Here is a 16,704-nt window from a genome sequence, read left to right as displayed (position 1 = left end):
GTGGGGCGACACCGGGCCAATCGGCTGCGGCGGCGGGGGATACGGATGTGGCGGTGACGTGGGGAGAGCTGGGGCTGTCTGGGGATCGGTGGGTCTGTACGGTTTTAGCTGTGCGGTCGTATCGCTCTTCTTCGGAGCCTTTGCTCGTCTAGTGCTTGGGGTGCGGGCCCTGTCCTAGGAGAGCCGTCCCCACCTCGGCAGAGGCAGCCCCGGAGCTCCCTACAGTCTAGCCGATTCGTGCTGGGAGCCTTGCCGTGTGCCCGAGCACCAGTCGCTGACCTCGGGTCGTCCCTCGGGAAAAGCTGACGGAGCTTCACCGTTTAACGGGTGTTGTGGCTGTCAGGGGGTTCGCAGGACTCCTTGAGGAGGCCGTGTGTTTGGTGAGCAGTCAGGCTGATGCAGTCTTATGTATTTGGTAAGATAATGTGTTTCTCAGAAAATGTTCTCGTTCAGATTTCTCGTTTGTGCTAACCTGTTTCTGAGTGGAAAATTAAGTTCAATGTAATTTAAATTAAAGCTTATTCACTAGGTGAAAAAAAAAATCTTGCAAGATATTTAGAATACAGGAGGGAAATATCAAGTATGTTCTGTATTTAAAAACTTAAAAAATCCTGAAATTAAAAAGTATGGGTAGTTAGCAACTAGAAATGGAAAGACTTCTGGTTATCTTGGCCCTACAATATATCTTGCGAGTACTAACAGTTTTATGGGTTAAATTGAAAAAAGAAAACAAGTTTTTATGATTACAAGTTCTTAAACCACTCTTTTCCTGTGACTAGACTAGATATTGAGCTAATATAAAGAAATTACTTATTTTTTTTTTTTTTATAGATGTTGACATAGCTGGTTCAGTAGACCAGCTACTCCCATTCCAGTTCTTTTTGTCTTCTCTCCTAGTGGCTTGAACTTCCTTAAAATTTCAGTGGCCAAGCCTATTCTAAATATAGTTGGTTCTATATTTCGGTATTTTAGTCAAGCCTTATCATAAATGGATTTCTTCTAAATTGCTTCTAAAACACTTTTATGAAGGAAAATGCCTCTGTGTGTTTGCCTGTTTTTTGTATTTAAAATACGTGTTTTCATAAGAAATAAAATTTTTCCAGTAACATTGAGTCTTTCTCAAAGGCAAATTCAGAACTCCTTTTGCTGCTGGATCACTTGCTTTGTTTGTGTTTATGTGTCCCCCAATGTATTTGCCTATTGGCTTTAGTGACGCTTTGGAGCATTTATCTATTCTGCTGTGCATTTCTAAATCTACCTGAAATTTGATGGAAGGTCAAACTGGTAGGACAAAGTCTGTATAGAGATGTGGACAATGTACCACTCATAAAAGTTTTACTTTTGTTAAAAAATAGATCTGAAGTTTCCAATCAAGTTTGTCTTCAAGTCCATTTATTTGCCTTCTACAGATTTGAGAGCTCTTTAGCATCTCCTTGGGTGCTTTCCTCTTTTTCCAATTGGCTTTAGCAAGCACCATGAGGTTTCTCAGTGTTGTTACCATATTTTTTTGATGCCTCCGAAGAAGAAATGTACCCACAAATGCAGGACGGCAGAGCTGGTATTCCTTGAGAGGCCGCAAGAGGGACCCGTCCATTGCTATGAAACTCCACTACGTTCAGCTGAGAATCCAAGACGCGTTCCTACAAAATCTGTAGGCCGGAATACCTCTGTTGCCTGGGTTGGTATTGAACATCCCACAGTGATAGTTTTTCAGTTTCGCCTGTACGTTACATGTGAGGTACTAAATGTTTTGTTTAAATTTGACACTGCTGAATTTAGAGAACATTGGCTTTCACTTCAGGATTATTTGATCTAACCTGCTATCTTTTCCATTCTGTGTGTTTTGAATAGTTTCTCTCTGTAGCATTCTTCTAATGGGCTCCTTTTCTGGTCTGAAAAAGTATTCCAAGGACTGTTTGCAATGTCCTAAGGTACTCCTTATATCATGTAATGGAAAGATTGTTTGTTTTTTAAGCAAACAGGTGCTGCAAAGACATTTCCTTTACAACAGTCATCACCTAGGGGAACTCTGTTCAAGTGTTATCGCTGCTTGACTGTCTGCTCTTTTACAAAGCAGGCTTGGGAAGTGTGGTTTCAAACCTGCATGAAACATTCCTTTGTTACTGGTGACCTGGAGTTATTTTTGTCATGCCTTAACCTTGAAGTATCGTGTGTTCAATTTTTTATTTTTTTATATGCTTGAGGCAGTTAGGTTTATGGCTTCTGAAATATTAAGTAAAATAACTACGGTTAATAAGCATTCTTTTTGTTTGGAAGAGGTGGAAATGCTCACACTGGTACTTGGCTCTTTGATTTAAAATATACAATGATTCTAAAGTTTGTTTGAAGCTATCAGCACTGAAACTGTTATATTTTTGCATTTGAAGATCCTGGTAGGTTTGTAACTTCTTGAATCATCCTCTGCAGAGTTTCTGTTGACTTGTTTCAGTGGTAATTGATTTTCTGCTCCTTTCTTCTTGATGTTATCTAAGTTTTTCATACCTTCCTGACTGCTAGATTCCTGCATTGGTAAAGAACTACCCTACATGTCCTCTGAAGCCAGGAAATCATATCCTTAAAGTCAGTGGTTCACCTATGTTCTTTTAAGTATATGCCAGGATACAATTGTCAGGGAATAATTTCTTTCTTCCTGCACAAAGGCTTTGCATTCAAACAGTTCAGTTGTACAGCATACAGTCACTATCCTTAATTAAATTTCACTTAGTTTTTTTTGAGGGACTAATGTAGTAACTTAGGAATGCTGAAAGTGATCTGTAATTATCATAGCTGGAACCCAGTTTGGTGTGCTCTAAGGAAAAACAAATTGTAAGAAGTGGAACCTGACTCTTTTTGTTTATACTCAGGAAGACAGAGAATACCATAGTAAGGATTTCCAGGTTTTGAGCAAGAGTCCAGATTCTTTCAAAGAAATATAGATTGTTGAGCTTTGACCATCTTCTATAGAAAACTGATTTTAGAAGTGGCTTTTGGCTGATTTGTTACTCCAGAACAGAGAGATTATCTGTATTTTGAAGTAAATATGTTTTGAGGGAATATTCTTAGAGCCTTATTAAGATAATTTAAGGTGATGGAGCTAAGTGGGAATCCTTTAAATAACTTTGGATTGCTCTCAGTTCAACTTCCTCAGGGAGACTGAGAACGTAGTTCAGTGAATCTATTCAGAGTTGTGCTAAGACGCAGAAAAAAAACCAAACAAACACGATCCAGGTTTGAACTATTTTAAATCTACAGGGGTTACAGGAGTAGACACCAGTTAGACTTTTGTTTAAAACTCAGATCTTGAGTGCTTTTTAAGTTGTCAGAGAACAGCTCACTTGCACCACAATCACTTTACAGAGAACAGTGGCAAAACATGATGAAGTTCAGAGGTATGTCCTGCTTAGCAGCTGTCAGTAATGATTTTCTTAGCTGTAGACCAGATGACATAGTGAAAAAAGATTTGATAGGTGAGAGAGTAGAATCAGGTTGGCATTCCTTTTGTCTGGAGAATATTTTTTTTATTATTATTATTGCTATGTCTTTCCCTTCAGGTGTGTCCACAATTTGAAACAACTAAGTCAGTGGTGTTGAAAACTTGCCAGAAGAAGCATTGTGGTCCTCACAGACACCAGAATCAGGATGTCAACCACAGTGTGTTTCATGCAGGAGGAGCTTGTCAAAGAGCTACAGCCTGCATATTTCCTTCTTTAAGTTTTAAGAATCCAGACCAATATGCAGTCCAGCCCTTGGATCATCCAAATCACTCAAGGAAGAACACACAGCACTCTTACAGCCAGCCCAAAAAAGGGACAACAGCAAAAGCCAACATCCAGGTGAAGAGTCTGGAAAACTGTAGTGAAATACCTTTGTTACCTGTTCCTCAGCCTGTGCAGCCAGAAGTCTATAGTCCCTCAGGTGTAGACACTCCACAGGTGCCTTCCATAACACACTGGAGATGCAGCAGCACTTTACCACAACTAAGTAGCCATGCTTGGCATGCAGAAAAAGAGCTGGCATTCGGTATTGATCCCTGTGGGAGGGGGGAGTCAGCAGCAATACTAGTTACAGATACTCCCGAGCATGAGTATGGAGTAAAGGTTACTTGGAGACAGCGGCCTCATCTAATGAAATACCTGCAGGAAAGGGGGAAGCTGCGTGCTGCTGATGTACTGGTGAAGGCAAACCCCGAGCTCTCAAGGAGGCAGGCTGACATCTAACTTGGTGGGAAAAGACATGTCCCAATGTCACTTTCAAGGATTAAGAGGGTAGATGATTTAATCCAAGCCCTGTGCTGCTGCTAGCTGAATTCTCTTGATGAATGCCACAAAGGGGCAGAGGGTATTCTCTCGGGGATGGGGGTATGTTGGGCCAGGCTCCCTTGGGGAAGAGGGCTCTGAAAAGAGCTTTCTAAGCGACGTGACTGCTTGAAGAGGTTGTTACTCCAACTCCGGACGAGGCAGAGGGCAGGCAGCACCGCGGCCTTGCCCTCACTCTCTCCTATACGCTTTCCGGCGCTGCTGGCGCAGAGACCCGCCTCGCCCTACGGCGCGCGAGAGAAGGGGGCGGGCCTGGGCTCAGACCCGGCGCAAGTGGCTCTCGTCCTGCCGAGGCCCCGTGGCCAATAGACGGCCCGTGTGCTGCGCTTTCAACCAATGGCGCCGCACTTCAGTACCGAGTTCTGTTGCCAAGGGTAGCGGTGAGGCCGGAGCTGGGCGCGGCGGCCTGGACCCATAGCAACAGCGGGGCTGGGGATGGAGGGCGCGAGGGGCCGAAGTGGCCCTATCGACGACAGGTAAGAGGGGTCGTGGGCGGCAGGAACCCGCGGGTGCCTGGCCGAGGCCCCTGCCGGCGGGTGGGTGCAGTTTCGGGGAGGCGACCTGACCCGGGGCTGCGTGCAGCTCTGCCTTGCATCAGAAGCGGCGCCCCCGGCTGTGGAGCGCCAGATGGTGCGTTGAGCGGCCGCAGCTGGGCCTGGGCGGACAGAGCCGCATGCGGCTGTGTGGCGTCACCACCCGCCGGGTGACGTCGCGCTGTTGGGCCGGTGGTGCACTCGTAACGCCCGCTTCCTGCCCGCGCGTAACGGCTGTGTAACCCGGTTGTACTGTGCGCACTTAACCCTTCGACGTTATGTGTTGTGTATGCGTCCTCTCAATATAGATTAAACTGGGTTTGTGTGGTCTCGGATCACTCTGCTTGTTTCTAGGTGTTGCTGTGAAGCATTCTTGCAATGTTACTGTGCTCTTCTGTTCCTGATTAAGCTCTTGGGGTCTATGGTAACATACTCCGTATGCCATTGCAAAGGAAAGGGAAATGACTGAATGGAACTTAACTGATGTAAGAGGAAAAACAACTGTCAACTTTGGAGCAGATATTTTGGAAAGGGTTTATGCCTGTGACACTTGAATAGCTCAAAACCAAAATTATTTGAAACTGAATGTGAGGACGCAGGCAGGCAGTGAAAATGGGTTTTGACAGAACGAGTGTGATTATAAAAGCACAGGAAAAAATGCACTTTGGGCCTCTGGATATAGAAAGTGAAATAAATAACTTACGCTCTTTCTATGGATAAACAACGTTTAATCCAATTCCTTAATTGTATTCTTTAAACACGTGTTCATTAGAGCATGAGCAAAACAGCGCTGGGTGCACAGGGTATTCACTTCGCCCAACACGCACACTTTTAACAATAAGAAGTGTGCTTAAATACAGTATGGTATTACATATTCATAATGACCCCAGAAACGCCTATACATATTGATGACCTTTCCTGCTTTTTATTAAAATGAGTCTCAGATAACCATTTACATATTGCCCTCCTTGGCCCTCCCCTGTTGCGCCTGCGCAACGTCACTTGGTGAATTTGAGGAAGGGTCTTTAGGGGTCTTTGGATGAAGGCTCCTTCAGCTTCGTCACAGTGAACTTTTTACCTTTGGCTCATTAGGAGGAACTGGCTGAAACCCGATCTTTTTGCTGTAAATCTTGGCTATCTTGTCTCCTCAAGGTTGCAGCTGGTGCTGTAAAACTTCTAGTCTTGGCATTTAATGAAGTCCTGCTTTTTTTAGCACAATTATTAACATACAGCTCTAAACTAGATATTAATTATGTGGTTTAAAATGTTAGCTTGTTAGTAGGCCCTTATTATATAGTTGCTTAACCCTTAAAATGTTAGTTCCCTCTATCAATATAACTTCCTAAACAAGTTTCATAACTTTTTACATAGAACTTAACCACCTTTCCCTTTTCCAAGTTCAGAGTCCGTGCCTCATTTGGTTATACCTGTAAACATTAAACATCTGAGCACGAATCACAACTGCATTTTTCACAAAAGGAAGAGCAAATAAAGAGAGAAACCTAGACTTCTAGTAGCTGGATTATAGTGAACACAGCATAGAGAAGAAACTGTGTTTATTTATGACACTTGGTAGTTTTAATTGAGCATGAAAACAGGCCAAAGAGTTAGAAGGGGTCCTGTAGTTGCTTGAGTCAACCAAATATGCTGTGAAACATTAGAAGATGATTCTTTATGCAGACTTCAAAGGCTGGGATTTGTATATCACTTCTGGAAACAGTTTTTTAAAAACCAGTGACCTGGCACATGAATGTCCTTGGATAGATAGTAGACATCTAATTTTGACAGAATTGAAGCTACAGGAAATGGTGCATCTTTTCTGATAATAATTGTACTAGTACAATTTATTTCTACTAAGAAACATGTTTGCATACTTTCATGGGTGAATCACAGAAATAGCCTAAAAATAATGGCCGTTCATGTGATATCTGCTTCCCTCCCACCCCCAGTTTGTGAAGCAAAGTCCATTTTCTTAACTTTCTTAGTCTCAATGGCTAAAGCAAGAAAACTAGAATACATGAATCTAAATAAAAGTATGTAGTTTTAAAATAGAACCTTAAGGCCTATTATTTTCAGGGGTCTGACTTTGAACTTAGAATATTCAGCAGCACTATAATAAATTGCAGGAAGACAAAAGACTGTATTTTAAAGAAGGATCTTATTTTCCTGAGAAGAGAATAGTTAAATTATTCATAAATCACTAATTTAGTCATTAGAACTCCTGTTTGGTAAAATAATTTTCAGTTGTCCAAACAGTGGGTTGCAATAGAAAAAGTAAATGTGATACATAATAACTGGCAGTTTGTAGAAATTAAGATACTACCTGTAAAGTTAAAAAAGAGCTGTACTGGAGAACCAGTTGTATTTTGTGTGTGTGTCTTTCCCGGTGTGAACTACTTTTACTATTGAGCAATACGTAAAATACACATTAAGATATAAAAAGTATTTTATTTCTGGGAGACAGAGGTAAGGGGAAGAAGTTAAACCTAAATACAGTTTTGTAAACGTGTTGTAGAATACTTGATGGATAGACAGCTGAGATCTTGGCTTTAGGCCATCTCTGAAACAGGCTGTCCCTTGCAACTATGGCATTGTGTTAACCAACTGCTTGTCTACCAACACTGTCTTCCATTTAAGGTGGCTGCAACTGAAATTGTTCAAGGTAATTTTAAAGTTTTATTGACTTTCGGGTAGACATGGCACAACTATATTAATGCTTTAGAAAACAATAAGGTTGTTAGTGCTATTTCATGTTTTTGATATGTGCTATACCTTCTTTCTTCATTTTGAGACTTAAATGAAATTAATTACGTTGAATACAATAGAAACTTTCAGATAAAAGTCAACCTAAATCATTGTAAGCTTTTAAAATATTGAGAAAGGAATTTGGTTCTTATGGCAGTATGTGTGTGTTTTAGAATCTTGGAGACTGAACTTTACCTTTTTTGCGCTGGAATAGTAAAAGCTTCCCACATGCTGCCTTCCAAATGTGCTTCAGCTTCTGATTTGCAGGTGTCATGTATAAGGAATACAGTTTTCAAGGTACAAAAATCTTGAACTGAGTCTACAGAGACTACAAAACTCTGTGTTAACTACAGCAGTCACTCCCATAATTTCTTTGCTTCTTGGGTCACTAGACATGCATGGGTTAGTGGTTTCCTGTTTGTGAACTTAGGAACTTCGGGACACTTCCTCAGTGTCTTCAAAAAAAGGACCTATTGTCAAAAAGCTAAATTTTCAAAAGATTATGAGTCCATGGACTGATTCTATATTTAAAAAACTTTAGTGCAGTTGTGGTTGTCAGGAATCTTGATGGCTGCTGGGCTTGACTGTTTTGTATAGATGCACTTTAATTATGATTTTGAGGAAAAAACACAAAATACTTTGCTAATGATTTTAGCTATACTTGTAATCAAGGGAAGAGAGAGAATTTTAAACTTCCTTTTAAAACCTATCAGTATCTCGGTTAGTCCTTGGGTATTTTTGTTTGGCCACAGGTGACCTTGCAATTAACAATCACGGTTTTGTAATTCTACAAATTTTATCCTTAGATAAAAGAGAATTGGCTTAATATCTTGTTTGCTTCATCCCTTTCAAGTCTGAACATTATAATCAAGAAATCTGTCCAAAATGAGAGGAATCCGTAAATATTTTATAGATGTTAAGATGTACTCCTAGGAGTACAGTTTCAAAGTAAAAGCTTTTGCGACTGCAATTTTATGCCACTGCTGTCAGTGTGAGTGAAGAAGGAATCACCTTCACTTCCTATGATGTGACAAGAGAGAAAAAGTAACAATGCTGTTACACCTGTCACTAAAATTTCCAAATACTACTTGAAATGCACTTGTTAACTGCAATTGTTAGAACAATGAAAGAGTTGTCTTAAAGTTGAACCTTGTTTGAATTGTCTCTTCAGTTTCTAATAGGTTCTTCTTCCATCTCTTACAATTTAAAATCTAAGTTACTGATGACCCATCTTTATAGAGACAACCATTATTTCTTTTTCCTTTTTTTTTTTTTTTCCTTTTGTATGGTATCTGTGGGAGGGACAAATGAGCTGATTTCAGCATAATTATGGCTTTATATGTGTCATAACTTTCTGTGACCAGACTTGCACTGGGATAGTTCCTGACTCTTGTTTTGTCACTGAGGTACAGTTGGGTGATCTCCAAAATGAAACTGTTGATTGTGTTGTAGTTGGATCATGGGAGGAATTCTCTTCTAAGTGAATTTGTTGATATGTCTAGAGCTGTTGTCTTAGACTACTGAAAGAGCATTTACCCTTAATCCTAGCGTTGTTTAAAACATATTCTGTGGGATGTTAGAACTCTAACTGCCTGTTGTTACTTTTAGAGAAATCTGTGGTCACTTTTGTACTCCTTTCTCATTTAGCATTCTTAGGTGAAGTCCAAGGGGAAAAAAAAAGAACAAGAATCTAAATCTAGCAGCAGTATCTTGCTGAGTCATCACGTTTGGAATGGAAATTAAAATTTGTTGTTTCTCTTTAATGGCTTCCATTTTCAGTCCTTTAAAAATTAAAAAAAACGGTACTGCGACTGAAAGTCCACAATCAGTTCTACAGTGTCAGTTCAGAAAATTTCGTTTATATTATTTACCTCATTCTAGTTTAAAAGCCTATAAAACAAGTGCAATTCATGGCATGAGGTATGATATGCTTATTTTCAGGAAACTTTGAGTTTTTTTATCTAGGCTGGGTTAAAATACTGTGTGCTATTTAACTGCTGACTTTGTTGCTAGGAGAGAGTAGCAACTGCTTTATGTTTAGCTGGTTTCATGTTGTAATGGCCTACGATGTCAACAAGAGTGATAGACAAGGTTTAATAATTCATAAACAGAAGATCATAGGAGTCAGAATTCTAAGCCCTTGTGGATCTTGCTTTGCGCTTTCCTTGGATAGCACAATTTCTATCAATGAAATGACTATGGAGATTTGGAGTGTATAGTTGATAGGGTATTAAATAGAAAGCTGGTGTTCTGCTTATGGAATAAAGTCTCTTTTCTTTAACGGAAACCTAAGCTTCATTAAATTGATATGAATAGACGTGATTTTGGAAGCACAGCATTCTGCAATTGTATTGGTGGTTAAGAGCTGAAAATCTATGTTGTGAATTTGTATCTTCCCTGTTAGTGTCAAGATCACTGGGAGTCACCAGCTGTGAAGTCTCGAAGTAATGTGTCTGGCAGGACATTCCTTGTCTCCCTTTTCTTACAATTAATGTAATAAAACCCCAGTTTAAAAGCCCTTGTTTGGCTACACACATTGAGATAAGTTTATGTGCATATTCCTATGGTTGTCTTCCTCTGCGCCACCCTCCGAGCATCCGTGGTGGCTTTAGTGGCTAATGGTCTGTGTGAATTTTTGGCTTCTCTTGGCCTTTCTTCCAGGAAAAGAAGACTCTCTTCACCTTAGGGATGCTGTAACAAATTACTTGAGACTTTTGTGGCTAAGGAAAACAAGGATCTACTTTCTGCTCTCCCAGGATAGTAGGGAATGTTTTGTTTGCATTCTTCTTTATAGTCCAGATGGAAGTTTTACTAGCTTCTGTCCAGATAGTGCTGCTTTATTTTAATCACTCTGTTCCCTTGTTCCAAGTAGGAGGAGCTAGTCTTTTATACTTGGTGAGTCAGTTTTTCAATGGTGTATGAAACACTAAGCAGTACAGTAGTAAAATATTTCTGAACTCAGAATTTAAATTTTTCATGATGCTTGTTGCATTTTCTTGTAACAGCCTGTATTCTCTATTGTCATCTGGTTTGTTCTCTCAGACTCAGGCTCTAAACTATCTCCATTTACCTTGTGATCTCCAGAATCTGAATAGACAGAAACACAGAATCATGGAGGTTGAAAGGGGCTTCATGAGACCATCTGGTCCAACCCTGCTGCTCAAGCTGGGTCAGCTGCAGTAGGTTGCACAGGATGTTGTCCAGTCAGGATTTGAATGTCTCCAAAGATGGCGACTCCACAATCTCCCTGGGCAACCTGTTCCAGTGTTTGACCACTCTTCTCAGTAGGACTTTTTTCTTGCGTTTGGATAGAACTTCATGTGGTTTAGTTTGTGCCTATTGCCTCTTGTCCTGTCAGCAGGCACCTCTGGTTTCATCTCCTTTACACCCTCCCATCAGGTATTTATACACATTTATATACGATTTTTATATTTTTATATATGTATATACATCACCCCTGAGCCTTCTTTTCTCCAGGCCGAACCATCTCACCTCATATGAAATATACTGCAGTCCTTTAATTATTTTTATGACCCTTTGATGGACTTGCTCCACAATGTCCATATCTTTCTTGTGCTGAGGAGCCCAGAACTGGACACAGCACTTCATGTGTGGCTTTGCCAGTGCTGAGCAGAGAGTTAGGGTCATGTCCCTCAACCTTCTGGGAGTGCTTTCCCTAAAGCAGTCCAGGATGCTGTTAGCCACCTTTGCCTTGAGGGTGCATTTCTGGCTCAAGGTCAACTTGTCCACCAAGACAGTATCAATCAATTTCTAGAAAAGGAATCTTATCAAATTGCATATGTTTTATTCTTTGTTTCACCATAATTCAACTTTTCTCCCATAGACCCTTCATTTTTTAATCTTCTGTTACTTTACTAGCAGTTTCCTGTTTAGTTCACCTGACAATCTCCTGCCAAATAAATTCTTCTTATTTCAAGGCGTGTTGGTGTAGATATGTAATAGTGCAGAGCATATCCCATTGCATTTGTGAGATGATATTATACTATGGTTTTGTGATTCCACAGATACCATTTTGAAACTGAAGATTCTTCTGGGTGGCTGTTTCATCTTGCCTACACCGTTTCATTTTACATTAAAGAATCACTGGAGCAAGTGCTTTAAAGAAAAGAGACATTTGTGTCTCCTTTACTGATAAATACTCTTTTCTGCATTAACTTAGATGCAGTCAGTCAGTACTAGACTGCAACATTGTTTACCGAGTTACATTTGGCATGTGAACAGTCGCTCCAAAAGAGACACATTTTCAAGGGAACTCCTTTAGGCCAAATATAGCATGTTCTTGCTGGGCTGTTTTAACCTCAACAGCCTGTTAGTTTTAGGTACACTTCACTTACTATTAGGGCATTGTACATATAATGTATGGTGTCCCAGTCTAAGGAGAGGGCTCCAGTTTACAGACCCGCTGCTCCGCGAAGACCACTCAAAGGGGGGTTTATAGTCTGGTCAGATCTGGCTGTGGGCATTACAGCATAGTCCAGAAGCTTCGCAGCTACTCTGGGCAACTTCTTTGGTAACCACCCTATGGATTGACTAAGGGTCCTTAACAGGACCCTGTCAATTGGCTGAGGGTCCCGCCCCTCCTGCCCCACCAGCTAGTGGAGGTGAACTGACCCTGCCTTGGGGTAGGGTACCACCCTAGGTGTGTATGTGGGGACAGGCACAGTGGGGCAAAAAAGGTGCTAAAGAGCTAACTGCCCCATTGAAGGCTCTGAATCTCAGGGGGATGTGCAACTGCCACACCATATTTAAAACCTGTCTTTCCAGTGAATTCTGGATCATGTAGAACATTTTCTCTCTACAGGCTGCTCTTCCTGTGCCTTTTCTTGCTTCCTCTCCTTGTGGCCTCTCACTCACAGCTGCAACCAGTCAATTCCTTGGAAAACTAACCATAATAAAGGCAACATTTTATTTTCCTCTTTAGAGCTTCAACAGTCACTGTAGAAAGGGGACTTAATTGGTCCATTGATATAACTTTTAAGAAGAATGCTCAGCTCTCCCATCAGGGATAACCATACCTGAAATCTGAAAGAAACCACAGCCTTACTCCCTGACAGCAGTTTTTAGCATAATAATAATCAACCTTGATTAAAACCTGTTGTTTTCTATTGAAATCCACAGCTCCGTGATGTATCCCAATGGTTAATTAGTCACAGTGTTAAATAAAAATTTTATTTGCAATCAGAATTTGTTTAGCTTCAGTTACATACGACTGGATTTTGTTTTCTTTTCCTCTCTCATCAATAGTCATTTGTGGCCTCAAATCCATGGAATGCAGTGGAGTGTACTCATTATTTTTCTCTTAAATAAACTGTAGGATGCATTTGAATCTTGCTAAGAGATAAATTTTCCAGGCCTTAGTCAATTTGTTCAGCTTTCTGTTGAACCCTCTTCAGTTCTTCAGAATCTTTTCTCATGTGGGACTTCAGACAAAATTCCAAGACCATTTTCAGGCTGGTAGATTGCTTTCTTGCCCTATTTTCTACGTTCTTCTGCTTTAATATCATGGTATTTTATTATTCTCAGAGTTGCTTTATTTCACTAGTTTGTATTTGGCTGATTCAATGATAATTATTGCCAAGTGCTTAGAATATAACTTTTTTTTTGTTTTAAGTATAATATATTCAGGAACACAGAGAAGTTGCAATGAAAACAAGAGTGTTAACTCTGCCTGTCCACATGTATGCTTTACAACATAGTTTATAATTCCAGAATTGCAGTGTGTTATTGAAAAATAATACGTGCATTTTGAAAGAACTATGTGCCTTTTTACATGAATGACATTAAGCTGCATAAAAATGAAGCCTTAATGGCACATATGAATGGCACTGTTCCATAACTTGTGTGTTATATCTTCATTGTGTTTAGTTTGATATTCTGAAAATGGTTAGGAAAGATCAAATAAGCACTTCTATAATAAATCTGTCATTCATGTTCTATTCCAACACTAATTTCTGCTTATGATATGAAAAGAAGGCTAATTCTGATTTCAGCAGGAATTTGAGGTGGTATCAGTTGAAAACGAAACATTTTGCTTCATGTTGGACTATGTTGAATGTGAAAATGGATCTGTGAGGAGGAATGGATCTGCGAACCTCTTTATGTATTGCTGTCTTCTCCCACATTCAGACGTACTGTTTTATCTTCTCAGTTACAGTTGAGTGTTTTTGTTAAATAGTTGCTTTCCTACTCTCATCTTTATTCTGTATCCTGGATAATCGTTAGTCTTCATTTCTGTGTTACATTCTGGGTACTTTTTCCTTCCTCTATGACATGTGTCCATTACCCATCATGCAGCTTTAGTAGGAGAGCCAGTGGATTCTGGTAAATGTAGTTGAGGTGTTGGTGGGCAGTGTCTTCTGTAGTCTGCTCCACTGCAGTGGCTGGGAAGACGAAGGTCGCAATAGGCTACTTGAATATTTTCAGTTCTTATTTATCAAAGGTAAACGGGCAACTGGTTTAGTGGTTGTGTTTTTTTTTTCTGTTTTGAACTGTGGTATTGTATCTGTGAAAATGCTGCTTATTCTTCCTGTTCCTACTGGAATCCCTCTTACTGTGCATAAACCCTTAAAACAGAAAAGCACAGCGAAGAGCACAGTGTTTTTGTGTGGGTATGTTGGAAGAGCATGTAGATATACTGGTCTGTGTAGTTAGTCGATCTGAAAGGATGTGTGGAGCCTACAGCTGTATTAGCACACTACTTGCATTCCTGAGCAGTGAGTGAACTGTAGGAGTGACTCTGGCACAGCCATTTCCTGTAAAGTCTTTAACACCACCAACCCTGCTGTGGTGGGTATAAAAAGTTTCAAGTGTGTTCATGTGCTGGAAGCTCTCTTTTGTTTAGTTATTATGTTACACTTTCACAATGACCAAGTGCTGGAAGGAAGGTTGCAGGAAGAGTAGGTAAAAATAGTGTAATTTTTTTTTTAAGCTACTATTTAAAGTGCCATAGTGCTTATGGCTTTGTTTCTTTTTATTTTGCTCCTTGTATGAATCCTTGCACTTTAGAATGGCAAGTGATGGCTACTTTCATTTTGCGGCCTGCTACAAGGTGATTGTGAAAGAGAACAGTATTGTTATCTTTCGCTTTACCAAGCTCTGTGATGTGTTAGAATCTTATGTGTTTCAAACATGTCTGAGTCTCAGTTTAGCGGCTGGTGGTAAGGCATCATTTAGTTTGCATTATGATCCTGTTCCAACAGTCTTCAGATCCGTCTTTGATGTTCTGTAACTTTATTCCAGTGTGGGTAGGAAGTAAATTTAAAATATGAAGGAAATAATTTTCATTGAGGTTTTCCATAAGGCACATATGTCAGTCATAAAATATTAACATTTTGCCATCTTCCAGGTAAAAAGGAAAACCTGGAAGCTTATTTCCAAAAGTTGTGGTGTTTTTATAGCTTTTTATTTTCTGAAGAAGAGACTAATTTTTGGGATGCATTTTCTTTTAGGAAAAGCAACAAAACCTCAGACAGTAGCTTCTATCTACACAGGACACCTTTGTAGTTCTTTTTAATTATATAAGAATGTGTCCATAACTCTGAGAGCTACATAGATTACTTTGTAACAAACTCTTGTCTACAGTTAACAAATGTCATCTATTTCTTAAGTCAGCAGGCATATGAAAAGGAATATTCCCCTCCCCCTGCTTTTTTTTTTTTTTTTTTTGGTCATGAATATTTTATCTGGAGCTTTCAGGCATTTTTCAGACTGCCAAAGATGGCCTTTTCCATCGCCTATGCTTTAAATAAAAAGCATGTCACATTTTAAATTTATGTTGAAGTTTCACATGACAACTAAAGTATACCTTGCTGCACTGCAAAGGTGTGTCTCTGCATGTTTCTTTCTTAAATTGTGGATGTTTGCAGGTGGAGACAAGTGTATAACTCTTGTGGTGGGGACATGCAACAGCTCTCCCTTCCTCTTCAAGAGAAGCATTCATTCTTCCAGGCCCTCCATTACCTTTGAATCCAAGGTGCTACGTATTACTGGTTCATGTGAGGAATAACGTCAGTTTTTAGAAGCAAAGTGTTTTCAAGGTCCTAGACCTGTTATGTGACAATACTTGAAATATATTAGAAAAAAATTCTAGAAATAAGGAAAACGGCAAAGTAAAAAACCAGGCGAGTGGTAACTTGCTGTAAAATAGCATTAGTTGGCAATAAGCACCAATTTTGGAGTATATACACTGTGTCTGTGTATAAAACTTTTGTTCTGCATATTGAAGCCTTCAGCAACAAAGGCCTGTGCTGGCTAGTGTAGTCTGTCTGTAAGGACCTCTAGACTGTCATCTGCCTGTCTGGAAGCTGAGTCAAATGTGGATTTACTAGGGATTGATGGGATTCTGAGCCCTTTCTCTGCTCATTAGCTCTCTGCGCTGTGATCAAATTTCCATGGCATATGTGTTGCAGAAACACCACCCCACCTCTCTCCCTGTTTCTCACCATCTCTTTTTTTTTTTCCTTGTTAGGGTTATATATTCAGCACTGTCTGCCAGCTGGTGACTTCACATCATTGGACATTTCTGCATACCTAAACCAGATGGAGAATTTCCTGTTTAAGCTGAATTTTTGGCTAGCCTTCCTTTTCTACATGATATCAATAAAATATATAATGTTTGTCTGTTTCTCATATTAAATATTTTCTTCCTGATGCTTTCTAACTTTCAGAGAGGTCTTTGTCAAAGCTGTGTAGGGGGAAACTGCACAACTGTGGTAGGCAGAATATGTGCTTACTTGTTAATTAATCTTTTCCCTTTGTAGGGTTAACTGCTCTAAATTGCACTTTACATAATAATTCATGATTGTGCAAAAGGAAATGGGAAGTCTATATGCAACACAACTTAAAACAAAAAAGTGAGTCCTTATGCAAGTTATCTATAAAACACTTAAGTAGTGAAATAATTATTTTTTTCATCTGTAGAAATCAATATGAGGTGTTGCAAATACAGATTCAGGTATTAAAAATAGTTCTGGGAAGTCAGGCAGGAGGGGGAAATGGTGCAGGTTTGATTCCAAGACAAAACCTAAAATTCTGAGTTAATTTGGAATTGAGCATTTTATGAAGAAGCAGGGATTTTACTGAATTGGTTT

At 39.8% G+C, this 16,704-nt stretch overlaps 1 protein-coding gene across 14 annotated transcripts in view; it reads left to right on the top strand.

The window, feature by feature from the left end:
* Positions 1 to 13: 13 nt before the first annotated feature.
* The window catches only part of TULP3 (TUB like protein 3), a 38,307-nt gene continuing 21,616 nt past the window's right edge, over positions 14 to 16,704 (top strand). For 3 of the 14 annotated variants that reach the window (XM_065029346.1, XM_065029320.1, XM_065029332.1), the window contains exons 1-3: positions 71 to 380; positions 1,410 to 1,678; positions 3,552 to 4,792. In XM_065029346.1, the coding sequence (XP_064885418.1) occupies positions 4,752 to 4,792 (41 nt within the window). In that variant the 5' untranslated portion in view covers positions 71 to 380; positions 1,410 to 1,678; positions 3,552 to 4,751. Of the gene's footprint in view, positions 416 to 1,409; positions 1,679 to 3,551; positions 4,793 to 13,977; positions 14,055 to 16,082; positions 16,228 to 16,280; positions 16,468 to 16,704 lie in introns of those variants that run through there. The other 11 variants (XM_065029279.1, XM_065029283.1, XM_065029344.1 and 8 more) reach the window with 11 other exon arrangements.

The sequence above is a fragment of the Columba livia genome, chromosome 1 (assembly GCF_036013475.1).
Source record: "Columba livia isolate bColLiv1 breed racing homer chromosome 1, bColLiv1.pat.W.v2, whole genome shotgun sequence".
Lineage (NCBI taxonomy): Eukaryota > Metazoa > Chordata > Aves > Columbiformes > Columbidae > Columba > Columba livia.
The sequence above is the reverse complement of the archived record's forward strand: the minus strand, read 5'-3'. Positions and strand labels throughout refer to the sequence as shown.